The 24,627-nt window shown below is 39.9% G+C and overlaps 1 protein-coding gene across 1 annotated transcript; it reads right to left on the minus strand.

Annotated features, from left to right (window-relative positions):
* Window positions 1–1,099: 1,099 nt before the first annotated feature.
* Window positions 1,100–23,359, minus strand: LOC124157816. The gene is made up of 4 exons (XM_046532846.1): window positions 23,074–23,359; window positions 13,311–14,366; window positions 9,666–9,701; window positions 1,100–2,852 (listed from the first exon to the last, which is right to left on the minus strand). Exons 2-4 carry the CDS (start codon window positions 13,539–13,541, stop codon window positions 2,088–2,090), a joined length of 1,032 nt encoding a protein of 343 aa, XP_046388802.1. The 5' UTR covers window positions 13,542–14,366; window positions 23,074–23,359; the 3' UTR covers window positions 1,100–2,087.
* Between the last annotated feature and the right edge of the window lie 1,268 nt (window positions 23,360–24,627).

Below are 24,627 nucleotides of genomic sequence, written 5' to 3' on the forward strand. Positions count from 1 at the left end.
CCTGGGAGTAAGAGTAAGTAAGAGTAAGTAAGTGCGTCAGCTCATGCAATCGTGTGGGAAATATCAGTGGCGTTGCGCATTGTCACCAAATTTCTCGGTTTATTTAACGACTGTAAGTGAGGTTTTATTTCTTATATATATTTCGGAGGTTTTATCTTAAAAAACAAACGCCACGGAACCTGGTTTCAAAGGCTGTCTCCGGAAACTTGCCGAAAATTACAACGGCAGCAATGTTTACTTACATAAGCAACAGCAATTGCTAATTACATGCTGAATGCCGGGGAGTGAAGATGTATAGGTATGGAAATATAATATTACTGGCTCTTGAAAAATACATATTAAATGTGTTTATGAAATTTAACAATGAAATTCCATTTATTAGGGTCGGACGAGAAGATTACGCTGACAATGCCATTCGCACAGTCTATAGTCTAGTCTCTTAATAAACATATGTTTAGACTGTGCCATTGGTTGTGTGCAAATTATGCTCTATCAAAACGAATGCATCGTTCGAGCTCGTGAGTGCCCCGAGCACAAATAAGACCTATTATGTGGAGGGACGAGTTTTTGAGGAGGACGGTGAGGTGGAAGTTAACAGCCTTTCTTGTAATGATTGCATAGCTAGTTCTGAGAGCAGTTCAAGTATTATGTAAGCAGGGCCGGGTAAAATTGAAATTCACAATACCTGTGACTTGGGTGTTTGAAGTCTAGAACCCTACCCTAAACAAATCCCAATACCAAATGTGCCTCGAGAAGAAGTTTTCGGCCACAGCCACAATGTCCACAGATTCCCGATAAAATTTCTGCTGTGTAGAGAAAGTAGTTCGAACTCAGGTTGGTGTGGATAAGGGACGGTCAAGCTCAACCCAGATTAAGCTAAAATCGCGTGATTTTCACACACTCCGGGAAGGTAAATTATTTCTTTTCACTTTTGTGGGGGCGTCCATCTATCCAAAGAATCATCAACCCAGGAATCTTCGGTTAATTACCAAGCGCTCTACCCACTTCTCGGGTTGGGCTACCAAGCTCCCTCGTACTTCAAAATAGATACCCTCATTTCTCTAATTTTAAAATGATACTCAGTTTTTTTCAATAAAAATTTCTTTTATTTTAAGCTGCAACATTCTCAGCCTTCAAAATAATATTACTATTATAATAAATTAGATATCATATAATGGCTGGGATAAGTTACCTGATTGGATAGAATGCTTCTTTTGTCATATTCACTTCGTCACTGGGGAATGACGACAAAAATTCAATAGCTTGCGCCGCCAGTAAATGCCTTACAAGCAAGTCAAGGCATTTTCTTGCGTAACAACGTCCTGATAACAGTTTTAGGTCATTATATACACAGAGAACATCGGTTATTGAGCAACGAAGTTCATAGTTAACAATAATCATCATTGGATCCAAAAATATGTCAGTTAATTATCACTTTACGTAATGCTTGAGATCAGTGAATAGCAATGTGCCAAAATGAAGAATAAATGACATTAATGTTTTTTTTATATAAAGGCTTACATTTTTTCCGTGCATCCACAAAAAATAGTTTTACTCGGCTGCCAGTCGATTAGCTGCGTAAGAAAAGCACATATGAGGTAAATAATCCTCTCGAAGTCTCACACAAATTAATTTGTACAATAGTACATTTTTCACAGCCAAATTTCTTTTTCCAACATCTGATGTAAGTAATATGGAGAGGTTACCCTATCATCATTCATCACTTTCGATTTCTCTAGAGTTTATTTTCATACTCATCTAAAGTAGTTTTGGATTCCTACTTTTGAGCAGTTGTTAGCAGTTCTCCTGTTTATCAATATACCACGTTGCGAGTAGCATTCACTATCCCACACAACAAAATCAGCAGCCTATGGATCCATGATGGCTATCGCGACAGCCGTGACAACGGCGAAATAAAAGCACCCGTCCTTGCCTGCTCATCACGGATATCGAAGGCTCCGTGCAGGCATTTCTTCCACGTAAACAAAAACAACACTGCGAACCGTGGGTCTTCGACGCCAAATACCGCTAGTGGGCACAGAACGTGAGCGATTTATCAACCAATTAAGTCGGCCCTTTATGATTGCTCAGATGTTGAGGCAGCGGAGTTTCTTCGACGGCAGCCTGGCCGTGAACTGGTGCGGCGATGCGCCGGCCGCTTCCTCCCTTCCCGCGGCCGCCTCCTCGACCAGCGCCATTTGACCACGAGCGGTCAACCTCTCGCGAACCAGCCGCTCGAGTACGAAGAGGTGATCGTCCCTGGCCGTCGGGAACTCCGTCCTCATGAACCTCGCCAGGTTGAGGAGGTAGTCCGCGTTGCTCCCGCTGGGACCGTGGCACTCGGAGATCTGGTCCGCTATCGTCTGCAATGGTGCCTTACCCATCCAGTAGCGATTGTCCTCCTGGGCGACGTACATGAGCACGGTGAATGGCTTGGACTTTCGTTGGCGGTCAGGATGGTGGGAGCCGGGCGACGAGTACCCGGAGTCTGGGGATGGGCAGAAGTACTTAGTAGCAATGGAGAATGGGGAAGCGTTAGCGAAGCTGGGTCGGTGTTTCATGTCCGGGCAGAAGCACCCGGAGGTCTTCCTTGAGGATTCCTCAAGCCTCAGGCTGGCCAGGAGGTTCTGCGCGAATAGGTCCTCCTTTGTGGGCGCGTCTCGGTGGTTTCCGCCCGAAGTCGTGGTGGTAGCGCTGCCTGTCGTGGACGGTGTTGACTTGGTGCCGTTGGGCTGGTGTGGATAGAAGAGGACGTTCTTAGTGGCGTATCCTCCCAGTTTGCACTCCCTCTGACTCAGGTAGGGTAGGGCCGCGTCACCGGTGACCAGGAATGCCCTCCCCCACACCACTTCCTAATATAGGGAAGAGAAATAAAAAAGAACACGGTGAGAGGTGTATCAAGGCCGTAGACATAATTATTTTTTTCTCGGCATATATGAAAGGGAAATGTATTTTTGAGGGATTGATTTGGAGGCACACAAGACTGAATATTCCAAAAATTTCTGGAGCGAGGAGGGGGTTGAACCTCTTGACCTCCCCTGCTGGTTACGGCCTTCCAATGCTACTCAAGTTGGATAATATTAGTTTCGTTTAATTCTGCTGCCTGTCGATAAGCTGCGTAAGAATAACCATATGTAACTATCCACATCCATTATCATATGAATACATTGCCTCAGATAGATGCAATGTTTTAATCCCATGTTTTGGAGGATGAGTGAGAGCTGAATCCCGCAGGAAGAAAATGACTACCCTGTTAGATATATATCCAATATCCTGAGATATCATACTCTGTTTATAGGCCTTAAATATCATACATTTGATAGAGAAGTACGTGGATTTCTACCATTTAATAAATAGCAAAAATAGTAAGTGATACAAAAAAGGAAGCAGTGCTGATGTGGATGGAGCGCTGGGCAATAGAGTGGAAGGTGCCGAGTTGAAATTTATCCTCTCTCGCCTCTATCCCGTCTACCATCCATGCCAACGGTGGGATTGAACATTGCAATAGTGACCTCAAAAGATAACGTAATTCAGTACAATCCCTGGGTTCTAATTTGAATTGAAAGTTAATCTTTCCGTAAAGATAGGTAGTCATGATTATACTGTACATCATTTCAGCTCACCCACACACAGTACCTGGGCAAGAAGCTGAGGGCGGACTCAACCGAGAGCAGGCACCTGGGCCGTATCTATTTTTCTCAGCAGAGGGCTTCAAAATTTATTTTCCTGTTTATACCGATAGCGGTAAATATTGTGAATTCAGGTTAGTCTTGGATTTCAGAAGGGTAGGAAACATGTCGTTTCAAGCACCCCTACAGTATTACTACCCCACTGCGCCCTTTCAAGTGCGACCCCAAATGCATGCACGCCTTTCGTTTTGTCGAAATATTAAGGATAAATTCATGACCCGTCAGAAGTTTTTATTTCGGAGACCTTCAAGGCGTCAAAGACAGCCTTTCACTATCGCGAATGGGCATCGGTTTTTTTTATTATTTTGATTAATATGTAATTATGCAATTTTCTTAGTAATGATAGCTCACTGAAAACCACAGCAAAATTGTCTGGTCAGGCATTCCAATAGAAGTTCATAAACGCTCACTTCCGCTTTTCGTTACAACCTTGAGCCCACGTTTGAGAAAGTGAGATATACGAATAGTAAAATATTTTTGCGACCACTGTCAAGCACTATATTGGGTTATATGAATAAGTTAAGGGTTTTACTATTCTTTATTATTAAAGTGACTGAATTATTCCTATTCCCTGAGGTGTAAAAGTATGCTAAAGATTAATTTAACTCACCCCGCGCACTTAAACAAATATTTATGCATACATTAGTGTGGCAAATTAGCCTTCGGAAGTGGACTTTCATGAATAGGTGGGTCAGTGGGTGCTGACATAGTATTGAGTAAACCATGGTTGGGGATAAAGTAGAGTGGATGTACTAACAATAAGTGTATTTTTATCTCGCATACCGCACGTATTTTGTTTTGATTACCCACGCAGCAGAGACAAGTGGGAATCAATGAGGTTCAACTCCATTTACTCATCCCCCATTAGTTCACGAGATCGAAAATATGCGATTTCAAAGTTGTAAGTATTTACCAAAAGTTTTTCAGGGTTACGAAGCCCAAAGGTAGGTGACATAGCGAATTAATGTAAAATGGAAATAATCTGCCTCTCATGGACTCTCACCGTAAAATTAAAGAAAGTAAAATCAGACTAAAACGCATCAAATGACCGATTGCGGGTATTTTGAGTCATCAAGAGGTTATAAAGGTTGTGATTACTCTATTTACTCGTTATTTTTTGTAAAAGTAATATCAAATTTTGCGTCCTTCTATAATGAATGACGTATTCCATCAATGAAGGAAATTATCCTCTTCAGCTATTACTAGCGAACAAGGGGACTAATGCAATATATTTGTGTTCACGAACGTGACATGTTGACGGCGTTAGACAACTGGGTAAGGAAGCGCCACTGGGAAGAGTGCGGATTGATATCATCACTCAGTAAAATATGTAAACATGGTTTGTTCATTGAATATTGAAGGGCAGATATTGCTGCTGAGAAGGTCGCGGTGGATGGATGTTGACATCGGTGAGCGAAAATGAATTCGATTTGCGAGGCAAACTAGTCACTTTTGGAATGCGGGAATACCAGTGTTATATCGAGTGTGATAGAATCGAGCTGTGCGAATAGACGACGACTGTTCGGAGTTCTTAAATTTTAAATAATTGTATCCGTCATGTGAAAAGCATGACAACCGAAAGAAAATATGGAAAGTATTTCCGCGAAAGATTTCGAAGGATAATAGAATACGAGAAAACTTCTTTTTGCGACGACCATCGTTAGCATGGACTTTTGGCAGCTTTACTTTGTCTTAGTAGGTTTTTAAATATTTACGGCTATCATGATGCAATGACTGTGGGGAGCTGAGGATCTAAAATGGAGAAGGTGAATAGCATGAAATATATATGTATATGTTGATTGACCTGTTTCTTGTCTCCCTACGCTTTTAATTGATCGGGAAAATAATTTATGTAAGCTGTATTCATGATCAGTTTGGCTAAAGTGAAATACGATAATGTAAATGACTTTGCAATTAGTGTATGCAACCTTAGTATTTTTTTGTGGAATTTTCAAAGTAATTATTACACCTAGCAGCATTGAAAAAGTTTTAAAGTGCAGAGCCGAGTAAATTTTATATGTGCGCCATTTCAGTTCAATATACATTTTTAAGTACGAAGATTATTCGCGATTCATTTTTGAAAGTAATTTAAAATGAATTAATGAATGCTGAAATTCTCCAAATCTACCATAGGATCAGTGGTAAGCGATATTTACTACTTATGAGGCCAGAAACGGGGCAATTAATTTACAAGTATTTATGTGCTTAGAACAATGTTATCATTGTTGCTATGCGTTAATCCCTCCTTTAAAAACGCTAAGTACTGTTTCTGAAGGCCCCTTCGTGGAACCCATTAAATGAAGGGACTGGAGGTAAGTCCCTTCATTTCGGCGTCCCTCGCCAAATTTTTCCAAATTTGTCGTTCCTCCATCTATTGCTGGCAATTTTGCAATAAGTAAGTGATTATTTTCTACAATGCGGAGCACCAAGTTCTTGAACTTTTGTTTGGTAGATACACAGAGTGTATTCTTTCTAAGTAATGAAACCTCAATGAAGTTCACTGAAAACTTAATGATAAAAACATTGTTTTCGTAAAAAAAATATTTTTGAACATCTTAGGGTAAATACTGAGCATCTTCATCTAAAACTTTCCCACATGCCGCCACCATGAGCGTTTGAGAAGTATGGGCATGCCGAAGTTCAGCGATATATTTGACAATCGAAGAAGTAAAAGTCAGATACAAGAAATCCATGGAATTGTACATGTATGTACAGTATTTTTACATAAATATCCTTGAACCCACTCTTACGAGAAAGCGTTTCGTCGGAAGTAAACACTGCCGAAGATATTACGGGGACACCATTAAGCGTGAGCCATGAGCTATGTCGCAAAAGGCTATCAAGAGTGGTCTTAATCATTTTATTGTTGACGAGCCACTAAGCATCAAACTGATAAATTTGAAGTGACGGGAGACGTCTAGGAGCTATGGGAGGAAGATGTTAGCCGAAATCACAGCCGAAAAGGCTGTCGAACTTCTGGAAATAACCGGATTGGTGATAACACAAGCGACCTGAAAGGGTCAAGTGCTTTCGAATTTGTTTACATGTCTTCGTGAAGCGACCAATAACTGCGATATGTTTAACGAATCCGGATCACACAGCTGTCGCATATATTACTTAACTCTGTGAGTAATCATTGGGATAAGGACTTTTTTCAGTCAAATGTGAAATAAATGGCGAGATATGACCTTTCATTTGGTGGGCGTCTACATGGGAAGCCTTGCTCTAACGCAGGGAAATCTTTTTGTTTTAATCGCCGATCCCAAGTCCAAGAATTTTATGGAGTAAGATATGACATGTAGCAAACAAACTCATCACTCAGCTTCAGATATTGAAATGTCCCAACAAAAAGAATCATGACAATCGGAACGGTGAATAGGGATTTCACGCCTTGCCCTTGGAAAAAAATCGTATGCTCACTTCATAGATTTGTTTTTCGAAGAGAGACCAATGTTTGGATTTAGGTCAAATGAAGTGGGAAGCAGGGAATTTAGACTTTCTATTGCAGCAATATTAATTTAAAGGTTGAACTGGGTTGGAGATTTATTCATCCTTGTTGTTGTCTGTGCGAGGGTATTGCTCCCTGTTAAAGTAGTTCACTTGGAAAACAAGACGAAGGTATTGGGTACAGGAAGTAGGAGAACGGCAATGGACAACACTTTAACTAAATTATTCTTGGCTGCGTTGCCGTAAAAATTTCGTCACAATTTCGTAGATTAAATATAAGACAGGAGATAATTAACAGCTTCTTCGCTTACGTTGATTTAGTGATCGCACATCTGGAAAGATCGCCTTCATTCTTCCCTTATGATCTTGAGATCTTCCAAAAATATAACAAGTAGAATTTTGGCCCTCGATGAACATAGTTTCGGTAATTAACGTATTCGGTAATTCGGTAACTAAAGGGTAATTTTAATAGGACTTATTTTAGTAATTTAACTATATTATTTTTCTATACTTTAACTTATTTCTGAAGAGTTACTGTCATAGACTACATAGCAAAGTAAAAGTACTTTTCTGCGCGGCATGCACTGACATGATAAATCATGAACGTACTTTTGCGAAAATTAAATTGATTTCCCGACGCCTTTCCGCTAGGCGAAATCATATTTGTTTTGGGTTGGGAATTAAAACAACTAAGGATTAGTTATTTACGGTGGTAATCCTGCCATTACAACCGAATTTTTCGATATTTAGTTTCTGTCCTGTACAGCCCCTCCCAATCTTCTATTGCAATTTAATTTTCCCTTGAAGTTGTTCACTTATTAGGGTAATTGTTGGAAACCATACGAAGAACTTGTGGGGAAAACAAGTTTTTCTCAGTTTTACATGGTAACGTGTGCCTTGAAGTATCGTGGATGGTATTTTTTTTCGTGGAAAGGCTTCCCCACGTGACATTCATGCTTGCTGCGAAAGAAGGAAACTTATTGTAAGTATTTTAAGAAAGACACACCATGGGGTGGCATTGTAGAATTTCTGAATGTTTACAAAATAAAATTGAGTATTTATTCTTATGTAACCTTGAGATACGCTCGGATTGCAGACTTCTCCAAAGATATCGTCCTGATAAACTATCACTGGGAAGAAAGTAATCATTTGCGGAGGCAATCTGGCTTTAGTGAATAATGACTGCTTACATCGACGATCATGAGAAAGAATACGGAATGTGCATGCAAGATATTTACTTGTCTCTAATTTACGCTCTCAAAAATAGTTTGATAGGCAGTCTTTCGCATATTTTTACGTTTTACTGTTTACATTTTAATCCGCATTCTCAGTATTCCAATGAATGAGGGCCGTTTCCCTGTGGATGAACGGCGTTAACCATTTGGGAGTATTCGGGTGTGGTATCCTCAATCACTCGAAAGAAAAAATATGGGCATACATGGGGAAACACATTTTTTATACAAAAGACCGTATACATGGCGGTCGCCATTAATATACTATTCATTGTTTTCCGAACTTTTGCGTCTTATTTGTAGTGGACGTACGATTTAGTTTCTATGAATCGAGGAAAGATTTATCGATCCTTTCCCGTAAAAAGGCGTATAATTCATAATGTATATTAGTTTCCTAAAAAAATCTGACTCGAGAAAAATATGGTCGATAAAAATGTCGTTTTCCTTATTTTTCCTATTTCTCTGTATATACTTCTACACGGCTTAGTAATGAAAACAATCGTTGAGGGACAAGTTAATGGTAAGAACGGAGAAGGAAGACCCAGAACAAAATAAATGGAACAGGTAAAGAAGGATGTTAAAGAAAAAGAATACGTAAGTGTGTGTGATTAGCTGATGGGAGAATTAAGAGGAAAGCTGCGTCAAACCAATCTTGGGATTGTGGGTAAACTCTTCTCGGGATTCCCACCAGATTAAATTATCCATATTAGCCAACGTCTCAAGCTCCGACCCAGAGCTCATCCTCAGGGCTGATGATTGTTGATTTATTTATGATGATGAGCCCCAAGTCGGAGCTTAAAACGTTGGCTAATATGGATAATTTAACCCGGTGGGAATCCCGAGAAGAGTTTACCCACAATATCCTCTGGGAAAGTATCAAATCATATTTCTCAATCTTGGGATTACTGACCAGTGATGATGATGACGGCTTTAGATTTTAACTTTGATCAATATATTGAGGGAATAATAGACACATAAATTGCAATTAGGAAGAAGACCAGACGGGCGATACATGAGTCTCAATTTCCTGATCACTTCTCTCATCGTCGAATTTCAAAATTATTTTCGCGGTGGTCAACTCGGCCGGCACGAAATAACTTGTGGCGCTATCGATTGCCAGGAAGAATACGAAACTTTGGGCAAGCAGCCAGGATTCGACCCACTCCTAAGGCATGTTGCTCTACCTTCACGAAGGAAGGCTCGGTTTTGCAACGATCGTGACATTAGTTCCACGGATTCAGCGAAGTCAGGCGGGTAAAGGCGAGGCTAAACTTGAATTTTGTTTTCATTTGCTCACCTTTTCATCCTCCACTACGGTCGCTACTCTCCCAGGCTGGAATGGAACCGCACATGGAAAGAAAAGAAAAAAATAATTTATGCAAACGACTCTTGCTTTCCATAATATACATGGAAAAAATGTGTCATTTAAAGAGATCCCTGGCATAAAACTGCGAATGGGATGGAAAAAAGTATCGCTTAGCCTATATTTGCAATAGTCATCGTTAAAATCTCTAAATATACCTAACATAACCGTCAGAAAAATTTCACCAAATTATATCATGCTGACGTCGTATAAACTTCCTACTGTCAGAGAATGACAGGATCTCACTCGTACCATACGATGACTTCGTCTCAAAACCTATAGCTCATCTCATCAGAATAATCGAGATCTATTGGGCAATGTGTACATCATTATAACCAGTGGCGTATCCAGGGGGGAGTCCGGACCCCCCCGAAATAAAAAAACCCAGTGATTTTCCTTCATAAAAAAACAAAATATTGAAAAATCATGAATTTACAAAATATTCCTCCAAAAAATGAAGTTTTTTCAATTATGGAAAGTGTTAAAATTAGTTTAAAACCCTCTACTTACATTTAGTACCCTGTTTTTCAAAAATCCCCCCCTCCCCTAGTTTTGGACCCCGACCCCCAAACGAAATTCCTGGCTACGCCACTGGTTACAACAATGCTAAAACGTAGGCTACGGGTAAACAAAAAGAAATCAACAGGGAATGCTGCATACGAATTAGCATAACAAAAAAAACCATAAACCCAATATTTAAAAAAATATTTCAATACCTGCGAAAGATAGTCTCTAAACTAGTGCGTATGCAAGTCATGTTCAATAGTTTTAGCTTACATTCAATCAAAGTCGTTAAGTACAAAGCACTAATAATGTCAGACAAGAAACTTAATTTTCACGTCACCGCGTTTATTTGATCGATTGGACAGGAACAAGATCACCTTAGAATAAGCGAATTGTATGCCAAGGCCATAGCGAATAGTGAAGTTCGCTCGCCCTGGCAGCCTCATTAGTAGGCCGTTCGTCGCAATGGCTTCCTTCCTATTTCAAGATTTTCCTCTGCCATATGCGGGACATTGTTACAGTTATCACGTGGCAGGTGCCTGCACGAAAGGCTTCACGGGAGTAAAGAGGGAAAATCATTAGTAAGTGCTGTTGCGAAAATCGCATGCGGAACGGAATGTGGTCTCAAGAAGCAGAGGCCGTTTTATATTTTAGGGGGATGGAATTTGCCTACAACTGTTTGGCGACAACTTCTGTGCGGTATTTAAAAAACCGGTAAAAGTAAAAGATTTTTTCGACCTTAAATTCAATAGACTCCACCTTGCAGTGTCATTATATTTCATATAAGGTCACCAAATTCAAATTTAGTCAAGGTTAATAGGGTAGAAAGTTCTAACGTTTTATTGACAATATCACGGGAGAAATCTATTTTTATCAAGAGAAATACGCAAAACGCCAAAACAAAAGAGAAGACTTTAAAGTTTTGCGTTTTGAACGATTGGAAAAAAACAATTTAGTTCATGAAGATATGAAAAACGATGACTTAATGTTTATACGTCTGGTCATTGCACTTTGTAATGACTATGGAATGACGATCGAAGTCATTGATCAAGCTCAATGAAAAATTCGTGGTTCAATCTATTGATTGATTAGTAGCGTAGATGTTGTTTAGATAGTCGAGTTTGAAAAATGTGAATAAGTGAGATAGTGAATGGAAATATGCAATGATTGCGTTTTCGCTGAAGCTACTTTTTTTTAACCAAAATAAAAATTCTCAAACATTTCTTTGGAATAAAAGGGGAGCTAAAGACAATTCTTTGGGCAACTTATGATGGATTTTTTGCCAAAAAATGTGAAAAGCATTACAGTTACCGCAGGATACTCTTAGGGATATAGTTCTTTTTTTTTTGAAAGAATATTTACTGGCCTTTGTACATAGTTACTTGAAGTGTTGCAAAAGTTTGCCTAGCAGATACTTAGGGCGCAGATCGATCCAAAGAGAAAACCATAGTGAGCTGGGTAAGGGGATTCAAATCACCTCCACCGAAATACTGGGACATTCAGCCTCCAGAGTACCCCCAATAAAAATTCCAACAACATATCCTCTTTTCAAAAACTCCCCGAAATTTTTTTCTGGCTGACATCCTGGCTAAGTGATTCGAATATTACGATAAAGATTGAGTAGACAGTGAAATTGAATTCGCTGGTTAAGAAATCCATAGGCATGAAAGAATTTAACTATATGGTTATGTACGACACACAGGCAGTTAAGCCCGGGGGTTGGAATATTTTAATGTGCAATGCGGCAGTAAAGTTGAATGGTTGAAATCAGGGGCGGATCCAGGATTTTTTTCTGGGAGGGGCACAAGCAAGGCCGTATCCAGGATTTTGTTCTGGGTGGGGCACAAGGATACCTCGTAATACAAAACGAACGCAATGATAATGGGACCGTATTAAAAATCTTGCATATTTTTTAGGGTCTGGGGGGGGGCACGTGCCCCCGTGCCCCCCCCCTGGATCCGCCTATGGTTGAAATTAGTTTAGGTTGCCAGGGGGTGAGTGTTGAACTTCATGATTTCATCGTCAAGGTCTAAACACCGTCAAAACAGTGACTTTGAAACAAAACTAAACTTAGACATCTGAACAGTAGGTAAGTTTGATCAATGGTGTTCAAAATCAACCATATTTATTACGTCATTTTGTAACGTGGGCAAGGTTAATATCGACTTCCACTCACTATTAAAATTCAGCGGACTTATTCGTGTACTGTTTATTACTCTTGGCAAAGGAAGGACACGAATAAGTTGCAGGGGACACAAGTTAATAAGTACGAGAAACAGAAGAAGCACGTAAATAAAAAAGTATTAGCTGAAAGGAGGGCGGAGTGGAGAGCTACGTCAAACCAATGTACGGATTGTTGAGTTATGGTGATGACTCATGATTTAATTTTTGAGGCCTGTATGTTTCCGGATAAATCTTGGAGGTAGATATGGTGGATATTAATAATATCATTTAAAGTATTTTTGCCTGTTTATTGTGACTCCTGTTTGGGGTGCAGAGACTGAATGCCTCGGGTTTCAACGCAGGAAAACAGTCGGGGTGGTTGCACTTCGTGGATATGGGGTTCGAAAACGAGCCAGTGGTTTCCTGGGTAAGCAAGCATTCAGCAAGCTCTTTGATTCTCGCGTGTTTTAAAACGCTACCTAGCATTCTCATAGCGGATGTAAAGGCGCTTGAAAAAATCAGTGGATCCGAAATTTCCACTTATTTAGTGGCATTTATCGTTAACTATAGAATTAACCTTGGAATTTTTTAAAAGTGCACGAAAAATATGTGATTTCGTACGCAATGACCCGCTCGTGTGCAAAAGTACACTTACGAAGAACTCAGGATTTTTGTTAGTTTTTATGTATTTAGCCCTCTGTATTAATTTACCCACGATTAACACATAAGTATATTTGAAAATCATGAGCTGGATGGTGTAAGGCAACTCGGATGGGAACTTCCGCCCATGCACTGGGCAGTAATTTGCGCTGAGTCTGATCAGCAAAGCGTTTTTTTTGCTGCAAGCTGCTCTCGCAAGCTTGACATCAAATTGGGAGAGGGAAGGGCAATATATCTAGGAATTCTTCTTACCCTGTTGGCAGTTCCCCTGTGAGTCGCATTTCCTTGCCAGAATCTCCTTTTGAACCCTGTGACGTAGCCGAGGACGGACTCCTTGTACTCGAACCCGGGAAACCAGCAAAGGGATCCGTATCCGAAGACCCATACCGCCTCCTCCTCCTCTTCCTCCTCCAGATAGGGGTCGTAATGGGCGCCGTGGAAGTCCGCTTCCGCCCTATCGCTGTCCCCTCGCGACGTCGTCATCTCGAGTCGGATTGGGACTGCGCTTCCTCTGCAGAGCTGCTGTAGATGGAAATTCGGCGACCGCTTGCGGACTGCTGCTGTCTCAGCTCGCTCTCCGGCGGCCAACCCAAGCAGTGTCGCGGATCCGGAGGTCCGTGCGGAACTGAAGTCCTTCCGCACTCTTCGCCGTCAACCGTGGTGGCTTTTCTTTAAAAGGCGGTCACCGGTAGCGGTGTTGTGGCGAGCGGAGGGTGGGGACACGTGATTGATGTCGGGAACTGAAAGTCCGCAAGGACGGTACGATCTTCATTGACACGCTCCGTAAGGACTTCCTTCTCATGCCGCCCTTTCTCCTCTCTCTCTCTCTCTCTCCGCACAGTTCCTCCTCCCTCCTTAACAACTCTCCGGATCACTCGAGGTCCTCCTCTGCACTGCCGTTTGTTTGTTTGTTTCCAACACTGCGGTAGGGGAGTTGAGCCGCCCCCCGATTTCGCGGAGGGTGGGAGTCGGGGAAGAGGGAATCGCTCTGTGGACGGAGCGCGTCTCGCGGGTTCCGTGGTAACCACTTCGTTTCATGCGACGGGGGCGGAGCGCAATTGTTTGCGTGTCGTTACGTCTCTCCCCTCGGTCCAGGAGCCCTCGAGCAGTAGTTGATCCTGTTATCGTGGACCTTTCAGGGTTAGAATAGTCAAGCTAATAGCTTGGAGTCTTCTTTGTAGACAGCAGCGGCGTGTGTACAGCCTGTTGAACTTGGGGATGGGTGCTAGAAATTTTCCAAGGTAGTGGAATCTTTTAACTTTTTCTGGGGCCGTGGATGTCTCAAGGTTGCGTGACAGCTATGGAAACCTGTCAAATGAAAAAAGAGTTGATAAGAGGAAAACATCACAATAGTCTGAGAAGAGATACCTACAGAAGAATTAATTTGAAATAATTTACGCGATTGTGCTGAATATATTTTTTACCGGAGCTGGTGGCTAAGGATTACGTGTCGATAACATCATAGAGTAAGTATATTCTTACTCTATGATAACATGCAGTCACTTTTTTGAATCTCGTGACAGTGAAAAGAATTTATAAATTTATGTTTAATAGTCTCTAAATGTATTTGTATCTAATATGTTGTGAATAAGTTTTTTGTAGGAGTAAATACCAGGCGAGAAGAATCTGAAAGTCGTATGCTTACATACTCCATAATCATTTAAAGGAACTTTAATGTGAAGCGTGCATAAATATAAGTGTATCGAAATATTAGCCGTTCTTCTGAAGGATAATTAGATACCAAATCATAATTTGTTCTCGAAATCGCTCTGTACAATATTGCTCAATCACTTTTAGATCTACCAATTCTCTGCAATTGAGCGTGGATAAATTAACAATTGAGTGATCATAAATGAGTCGAGGATAGAAAGATTATAAAATCCAAAGTTAGTTTCAAACTACGGAGGCTACTTCACCACATATACCAAATGATATTGTATCTCATTATAGATATACGATTCGATATACCTCTTAAGGAACTCTATTACGATACATTACAAGCCAATGAAACGATTTTATATATGCGCTAGTTTTGATCTGAGACTTATTTTCAACTTAATTTTTGCGAAAACAGCATTCTTGAATTCATACTAGTTATAGCTTCGCTCTTTTTTATATTTATCGTCGGAATGAGTGAGTCCTTCAGCGATTTTTAATGATTGCAATGTCAGTGTGATGAATTTGAGCGTTGTCACAATCCCACGCGTGTACGTGCAAGTGGATGTGTGCTTATTAATTAGTTTGATGTAATAAATCCTTACTTTATTAGTACTGGAAACTACGAAGACGACCTTGAATGGAACTATTTTTACTATTGAAGGCTGTAGCGTCTTACAATGCGCATATATTCTAGTGTGTAGAGCCTTATTCGCTTTTATCCACTCCTAAAATTTATTCTAGAGCTAGAACCTTATCCATAACTTACGCTCGAGTTATTTTCTCGGTCATATTTTATAACTGAGTAACATTCCTCCAACACTCTCTTGACGTATGGAGTCGTCAGAGTTTGCATGCATATCCTAGACTATATTTCACAATTCATTTATAATGTTTTCATTCCGACTTTTCTGCGCTTATAAAGCAAGAAACTTGAAGTAAAAGTCTCGCTACGCAAAAATAGCTAAAGATTCCCATTAAGCACAGTTTTAATGACAGTGAGTGGCTCATCAACATTCAATAGTTTAAAAATAATAGATTGTTTTTATTCCGGGATGTTCTCCTGTCGCAAAAACACGTTGAATACGTTTCTTGGACTATTAATATGTTATTTCTGACGAGGGTATTATTTTTGCCTACAGCTCGACAATGAAAATAACAAAGTAAAAGCTCAGTCTGAGTAAATAGCATCGTCTATATTGTCCTTGGATGCGTTTCCTTTCAATGTGCCTTTCAACCAAGGCAAATATATGGATATTAGTTTTCTTAGAATGTAATCAAAAGTATACTTATGAGAATTGTTAAAGGAGAATATTTAGCGCATTTTGCAGACAAGTTTCCGACGACGTTTGGGAATGTGGAATTTCGTCACTGCATTCAGGTTAATTGAATCATGTATGCGGGTTGCGCTGATATTTTCGATAGCCGCGAACTCTTTAGAACGTTCGGTAAGTCATAACAATGGGTACTTTATCTTTGTTAAAGTGAAATAGTCAACTTTTTCCTGCTATAAAATTGTAATTAAACGGAGTCAGTCCCTTGTTTAGGTGGAATTTCATTAAAAATTTATTATAGAAATCGTACTTCCATATTTTTCAGATATTTATTCAGTATTATACGCTGATTTTGTTGTGTCGGGGTCAGTGCAGGCCTCATCTTCATATTACGTCTGAATTCGAATCTCATCTAGAGAAGCAGCCAACATTGGTCACGAAGTGTACTAGTCAGCATACACGTCACAGTAATACTCGAAAGACATGGAAATACAATTTAACAGCGTTGCGGAGGTCTCTATTGGAAATTTTAGTCGTAAATCAACTAATAATTCAACGTCAACATGGCGTAAACAATCCACACTTACTTGACCAGTCATTAAATTAATTGAAGAACATAGGTTTTATTATAAATGAACTGAGCTAAAGAAGATGAATTCTAAACGTGCAGAACTTTTCTTGTTTCGGTTTCGCAGATGAAATATTTAAAACTTGGATTTCTTGTAATGTTATTGGAGCTATCTCCGAGTTTGTTCACATGGTAAAGTTATTAAAATGCGAAATGCTTGTAAGAACTTAAGCGCCGTAAATCTATGTTTCGAACTGGCAGTAAACTAGATCATAATTTCTTGCGCGTGCAGATGTGGATGAACTACAACTACGTGACCTCTACGTGAATGAAACTTTGTACATGAGACATTTATCAGCATTATCAGAAAGGTTTGCAGTATTCCTTTGTATTTTTGGGGTCAGTAGGACTAACTACTTTATCATTACATAATCAGGAGTTATGCCCATTTTCCTTCACGTTATTTTCGTAAAAAACTTATCTTAGATTGTTGGTTTTCACTGAGCTTAAAATGTGAGCTGTCTCAGACGCCTGGATACTCCGAACAGCATTTTGTTTTATTTAAATTTTTTTCCGTGAGTACCTACTGCCGTGTACGTTGATTGACACGAGAGATGCACACAACTACTGTATCTTCTATGATAAAGCAATCCATTGAGGTAGAGTTGTTCACATTATTTTGGGGTTAAATCAATAGTTTTAATGCAAATTTAAAATACAAAAACGAGATATCACTGCTTTTCTGGTTCAGGAAAATTCCTCTCAGGTTTTACTCCGGATTATAACGTGTATTTTGCCAACGTTTCGGTAAATTACTTTTCGGTCAACCTCTGGGCTATGGTAGAATTCTGTCGCTCGATCAGTTCGGATACATTGTTTTTCTTCATCTTGGCCTCTTGATCGGCTGTGACTCGGCCAATAAATGCTGCCCGTATACCATTTAAGATGTGAGTTGGTACTTAGGAGAAAGAAAATAATAGGGTTCGATGATGTTATTATTATAATTAATTGAAAATCAGGTAATGATTATAGGCCGAAAAACAGCCGATTAGTAGCGATCCTGATGATTGAGAAACATTAATATCCGAACTTACTGAACGTTGCCATCCTACCTCAGCCTTTAGGGTGTTAGAAAACTAGCGGAACAACGAGGGGCGACATGGAGTATCTGACCCGATGTAATCCACGAGAGGAACTTCCAGGTATTCGACAGGTAAACCCTATATCTGTCATCAGCTTAAATGGTATTTTCCGGACGAGAACGAAGAGCACGAGAATCGGGGGCAGAAAATCGGACAAAAGGAAAACCGTTGAAACGCAGTAGCGTTGACTTTCAAAAATAGAAAGCTAGCCGCCATCCCTTCGGCATAAAAATACACGTTTACTGGCCTGAGACGTGATCACATGGGATTCTTGGGATGAAAACAAAGGAGGCTCGGCGGAGAAAAAATATCCAAACACAAGGGTTCTTCACCTTCTGAGAGAGACGTAATATTGTTGTTCAATATCTGGATTTTTCATTCGTAATCTGAAAAAAAGTTTCCTCGTATTTCGAAAAAATATTCTCAGCTCTTGCATCCAAGAGTCTTGTGAATCTTCTCATTTGAACGCGTCAGAACGCCCTCACTCGGGGTTTGAACTCGGAGCCCATAGGTCTGCAGTTCTGTTCCCATTGGTCATCTTGCCCTCATTTTATCGTTAGAGTTTGTCCATGTGTTTATTGTATTAGATTTTATTAGTACCTCAGTAAACAAAGTTTTCATACCGGAGTTAGCATGCGCTGACAAAGGGTGAGGAAATGAGTTTTGGAATAGCTAAGATACCCTCTTTATTACGCGTTCCGCACAATTGCCATCGCATTGCTCCACGATTTTAATGAGCAGATTCCGATATCAAACTACATCAGTCTACATCGAATAAAATAGATTTGATTGATTTTAATACCATAAATGAAGCTAAAATTGATAAATTTTGATTGATAAGTAGGTATGTATCTGAATTTGGGTAGATAATTGAATAATGGCTTCAGCTTGTTAATAACGTGAATTAAGCTAAAATTGATAACTCTCAATACATAAGTATCTGAAGTTGGGTACATAATTGAAAACTGGCTTTAGTTCGCCAGAGATTTCCTAGTTTTTAATACTTATGCTAACAACTAAGAGAAAAATCGTAAATTTTAGCCGATAGAAGATAAGTCCTCAAATTCTCAAAAATAAGTCTTCAAATCAAAATGTGTATTCTGGGATGAAAACTAGAAAAGAGACATAGAAAAACTGCTGATTCATGAACGGTATTACATATTATTGGTAATATTCAGATCGTTATACTTTCAATATTTTAAAATGGTTTTAGACATGCAATAGGAAGGAAACTGAAAATCTCAGCGAGTTTTTTTTACTAAAAAGCGACGAATACTGGGTATACTCATGGAATGAACATGAATCGAATATCAATGGATGTTCAATGCAAAGAGGAAGTCATTTATTGATATCAGATGACCTTTTCGCTCAAATATTTCTCTCGATGTTTATCTATGCTCAATATACGTCTAAGAATCACTGAGACGAAGAATAAGAATTTGCATGCATAAAAAGTTAAACAAAGGATATTTATCTCAAGTAAACGTGGTCAAACCCATTTTTCATCTTCGGCTTAAATCGAAGGACGGTCTAAAGCCATGATCTTTTAGATAAAGATAATAACGCAAGAGCAGTAGATTTACTTTGCAGCGGGATTCCGTGACCTTGATTGAATCTTAGCGTTTGCTAGGGCTAATTTTTTGGGCCTATTTCAGGCTAGGCATTAATATTTTCGAGAAAAATCTCATGTCTTACAAATCTCTTGTTAATCTGTAATGATCTGAAAGGGCATTGCAGGTCATCGCCCGCCATTAGAATTTGTGACATTGTGCGAAGGAAATGGCGTTTTATTGAATTTCATCGACTAATCGAATGTTTCAGGCATTATCCATTTTGGAACAATAATTTAATTACTATGGCTCTACTAAAATCAAAAGAATTTCCTGATGTTAGTATTAAAGTGAAACGGAAAATTATGAACCTGTTTTCTGTTTTATCCTTGCCTACTCCAATTATGTATATTTTCTTCTTACAATTAGATACTAGTTACATTGGGTAAAGCGTAAATATAAAATACGTTGAATTCGGCATGTGCTGCATTTATTGAAATGAGCCTTGATTATAGTTTTATATGGGTACTCACGGCGTCGGTAAGAATAACAATTAACTATAACCCATCGACCAATAGGGGTAAGTAAGAATAAGTGACTTAGCGCGATATCCTATAGACATTCTAACGTGCCAGTGAAGGCTCATGAATGAGTTAGGCTTACTTTCACAATCAGCCCAAAGTCTATGGATGATGGACGTGTTATTTTTGCGATTCAGCAATTTTAGTTTTTCCGCATAGCTAATTGAATAATTTGTATTACTACGAAAATTTAAGAGATATCGATCTATGTCTTTCCTCAGCCAGAAAATTCTTCTGACATTTATGTTTTCTGGAATCGCATAACGCAATATTTGCTGTGCCTTCATTACGTATCATCAGGCCATTATTACACAAAACGCTAAAGGAATACGATTACTTAGAGGTTGAGCTTATAGTTCAACATTAATGGAAAGACAGTAAGTGTTGCAGTCACTTTTTCATTTTCGTACTATATTTTGTACACCATATAGAAATTTGACTGTGGCGTTGCTCCATCCCGATTCATAGTGGATCTTTTTGTCTATGAACTGCTCCGTCACTCACGAGTAGCGTGGAAATATCCATTTGTTAACTATTCTGTAAACTTACTGAAATCAATAATCCATTTCGTATAAACTAACACCTACCGCCATACACCCATTGAGGTTGCTTACGGGGTCGTATGTAGGTGTAGATGGGTCTTCATAACGTTTACCAGTTTTGTATGCCCACGGCATTGAGATTCAAAGCCACAGGTTTAGCTAGAAAATGTCTTAAGCATCCAGAAAAAATTCTTCTTTGCTCTTGAATAACTTGTTTTTAGCCGACCACGTCATAGGCGTCAGATGATTTCACAAGTACTTTCTGCAGTGGAAAAAATAATTTATAAAAACAGAAATATAATAATTTATAGTCCAAAGGCGATGATTGCGATACTGGAATAAATAAATCTGCTGCATAGCATTATTTAATCAGTTTGCCACTACGCTACCATAGCTAAAAATGCACATATCGGTATGTTTCGATTACGGGCGAGAAGTACGTCTTCCTCGAACTTTTAGTCAATATATTTTTATCATTCCAAGACTAACTAACATCGCGGTTGATTGATAAAATGTCAGAATTGCGTTAAACTATCCTCGCCGTTTATAGCACCTGACATGCCCATACATCTTACACTGCTTATTGGAGGACCTTTTGATAGGCACACATTATTTTACGTATGTATGTTTTGGGCATTTGAATCGATATTCTGTGTCAATCAAATCATTGATTTCACGTAACAGTTGCAAAATAACGTAGTAACGAAAATTGATATAATTTCCCTTTCTGGGCAGGTAATGGAGCATTAGCGCGATAGTGATAGCAGGCATCATGAATGAACCTCTACAAGATACCCTTGGCATAACCAACATCAGGTACTTAAGCAGGTGGTGACTTCTTGCCAAGAGGCAATGCGCTACACATTACGTTTATTTCTTGGGTACCTCATTGCCCAAACATACATATGCAAAACAAAAATTGTATTGTATACCCCCTGTCAAACACTCTAAGAGGTGGCTCGCAGGGTATTATGTAGATGTAGATCTACAGTGTTGGGCAGGGGATGATTAATCACCAGCATGCAACATGCAAGAGGATTCCCCCTGCACACCGCACGGTCATAAAATGACACGTATACTTACAAAATATACTTCCACATTCATGTAAGGGCAAAACTTGCTTACTTATGAAGAAAATCTGCCTAGGAAGCTAGAGCATGCAAAACATAGCTGGAAATACTAGAAACGTGCGTTAAGGAATACCTACAAATAAGTTCGCAGGCTACACTACAAGTCAATTAACCAATAAGTAAATCCTAACGCTGTTGTTATAATCTCTTATCGATCGTGGAATAAACGACATTCTGAATCTATGTGAATTTATCGTAACTTGCTGACCTTCGCTGCACGCGTCCTAATTTAGCGAGTAACCCGGTGACCTAGTGTGTAACGTGGTGAATAACGGCGTCAATTCACCCCCTGCCAAACACCATCTGCCTTGTAGTATGTTTAACAATGTAGACGTAACCACGTAACCACCAACAGGCGCGATCGTTTTCTCCCGATCGTTTGGCAGCGGCGGAGGGGAAGATGGGGAGAGGGGAGGGAGGAGGAGGATTGCTTGAGCACACCAGCCAGCGAGCGATGTTGCGTCAGCCATAACACGCCCCACAACCTGCCGTTCCCGAATCTCAAGCACCGCGGCCAAGAAAAGCGTTGGCCATGAGGGGGGCGTAACCCATCGGCTAGGCTCCAACACGTTCCAAGGATGAACGTCTATTTTTTGTCAGCTTTGCGATGGGAGAGAGCAATCATCGTAGGAATGCCACGAAGGCAATCTATTCGCTACGAAGTGATTTCGAGTTTCCTTGGTGTGGGAAGCCCAGGGCGATTGGCATTCGCAATAAACCTTTAGTTAATTATTCATGGCAATCTGTATTCATCAATTTGATGGATTATAATAAGATTTTTAGGAGCGTGAGGTTTGATCGCCGACAGGTGAAAAATGTTAACTTTTTTGTGGTGGAGAGAGCTTGAAGTAGTTCCCCATTTCAGTAGAGCCACCTCGCCTATTCTAAGATAGATTTTCGATACGGCCCACCAAAGTTTCCTGACGAATCGCTTCGAATCTGATCGTTATGTCAGACCTCAAAAACTAACGACTCTTTAAAATAAACTTCTTGTTTTAAGTTAAGTATTCTAAAGATCATATTCATATGGTATTTGAATGGAATCGGCACACTAAGTTTTGCTTTTAACTATACAGGTCCCTAATGTCAAGACAAGAAGTACCTGAGATTTTTTAAGACTGTCAACACCCATGTGGCCAGAAGAGGCTTTAAATGACTAATTATGATAATTTAATTACAAATTATTATAATGATGATGATAATTAAATACATTTGTAAGTAACGATGGTTGGTTTTAAAGTAGACTCAAAGCCAGAAATCACCCCAAAATATCTTCCATCTATTAAAACTCTAGAACACTGACAATTGTATTTTGCAAAGGATTCATAATGCCCTCCCCATCCATTTCCATCCGCTAGTAAGGTCATATCTGATGTAGACAATAAATCCACGAAACCAAACTGATGATCCGAGCATGCAAAAAAGGCAAACCAGGCCCTTGTATTTTAGTTGAAGTGATTCGAAGCTGACGCTGCTCTCGTAGCACAATTGTTACCACCACAACCGATCGATTTAATTACAGGAGGAACAAGAGGAAGAAAAAAAAACTGAATGGTGAAAGTTACCACTCACCTCTGAAGCCCCAATGTGTGCTTCTTCTTTCACCGCGATGTTGTCGCCTCCAGCAGCTATAATCCCGTGTGGTTTTTATCCGTCGCTACTCGAGTGAACAATGAAGGCGGTTTGGCCGAGTCTTCCTGGATGGCTCTCTTATGCGGGGCACTTGCGATCTGGGTAAACGATCTTGTGAGAGCGGGAAAAAATAAAACGATGGGTATTCCTTCCACCCGCTTGAGCCCCAGGCCGGATCGAACGCGAACCTAGTGGCCCTTCCCGCGGTCCGAGGAAGACTGGATCCCGTTGGGGACGATGCTTGAGTCTACGTCGCTACGCGACGGAGGGCACGCAGCGAGGCTTTGGTGAGGGGAGGGTAAGAGGGGAAAGGTTTTTTTGGGTTGCGTTGCCTGTTTGGGATGGGGGCTTTCACCAAATAGCTACCCATTGTGGTGCTTAATGCATTTCCCCATTTCAACCTTTGCATGAATGGCAAAGGTAATGTTCAGTCCTTATTTCGCTGGCATAACTCCAGCAAATGCATCTCTATTTTAGGGTACATAATACCTCCCTTCGTAATTTCCAAAATTTTTGCCACGTACCCAAGATTTTCATTGGTAATTGTCATTAAAAGTGACTCAAAAAATGGCAAGATTATCTCCGTAATGTTGGGGAAGATAATCGAATGATAACTTTTCCTTCCTCTGGAATAATTGTATATATGTCGGTAAAAATGACTCACAGAATAGCAGTGTTAGCTACGGAATCGTTAAGGATAAGGTTAGTGAACCGATACATGTCGTTATGGTTTCTTAGCGAGTTCCGAGTAAGGTATATCTACATTTACATAATACCCAGCGAGCCACATCTAGGGTGTTTGGCAGGGGTGACCAATCACCAACATGCAGCATGCAAGAGGACCGCCACATAATCACCGCACGGTAATAGAAATATTACGCTTACTAGCAAAATATACATGCAAATTCTTTAAAAAAATCTTGCTATTGGTTAGTAATTCTTAGATTAAATACATGCAAGGTTAGAACTATGGAAAAAACAAGCAATGGGTCATCCTAGCGAGTGACGCCGTTAATCCTATCAATTGAGACAACGTTGCTATCCTTAATAATACCAGGGAAGAATGACAATTTAAATCTCTCCGTTTTGCAGTCTATTTCTTTTATTTTCTTCTCATGATCACGTCTACTATAGTACGATGGTAAACGAAGGATATGATTCACGTCGTCTGAGAAAATATCTTCTTCGAATTTCCTAAGTTAGTTAAGCCTGTCCTTCGATCTACGCTCCTGTAAAGATTCCCATCCTCACTCGTGTAACATACTGGAAACGCTACACTTTTGTCGTAACAAATCATCACAAATTTGGCCGCCCTGCGCTGTACTCGATTGATTTCAGCTGTTAGTCCTACTTCATAAGGGTCCCATGCGCTAGCAGCATATTCTAAGTGAAGCCTCACTATAGTTGGGCATCTCTTATTGGCCATGGAAAAAAAGACCTTCTGAATCTGTTTGTTCTACATTCTATCTCTCTTATTTTATTCATATGATCTGA

Source organism: Ischnura elegans, chromosome 4, assembly GCF_921293095.1.
Source record: "Ischnura elegans chromosome 4, ioIscEleg1.1, whole genome shotgun sequence".
NCBI classification, from domain to species: Eukaryota; Metazoa; Arthropoda; class Insecta; order Odonata; family Coenagrionidae; genus Ischnura; species Ischnura elegans.

Excerpts from the sequence above, each read along its gene's own strand:
- LOC124157816 (XM_046532846.1), bottom strand. The coding sequence starts at position 13,541 with ATGACGACGTCGCGAGGGGACAGCGATAGGGCGGAAGCGGACTTCCAC. Across the intron at positions 9,702-13,310 it reads ACAGGGGAACTGCCAACAGG|CCTGGGAGAGTAGCGACCGT; the intron begins GTAAGAAGAATT and ends GTTCCATTCCAG. Across the intron at positions 2,853-9,665 it reads CCGTAGTGGAGGATGAAAAG|GAAGTGGTGTGGGGGAGGGC; the intron begins GTGAGCAAATGA and ends TCCCTATATTAG.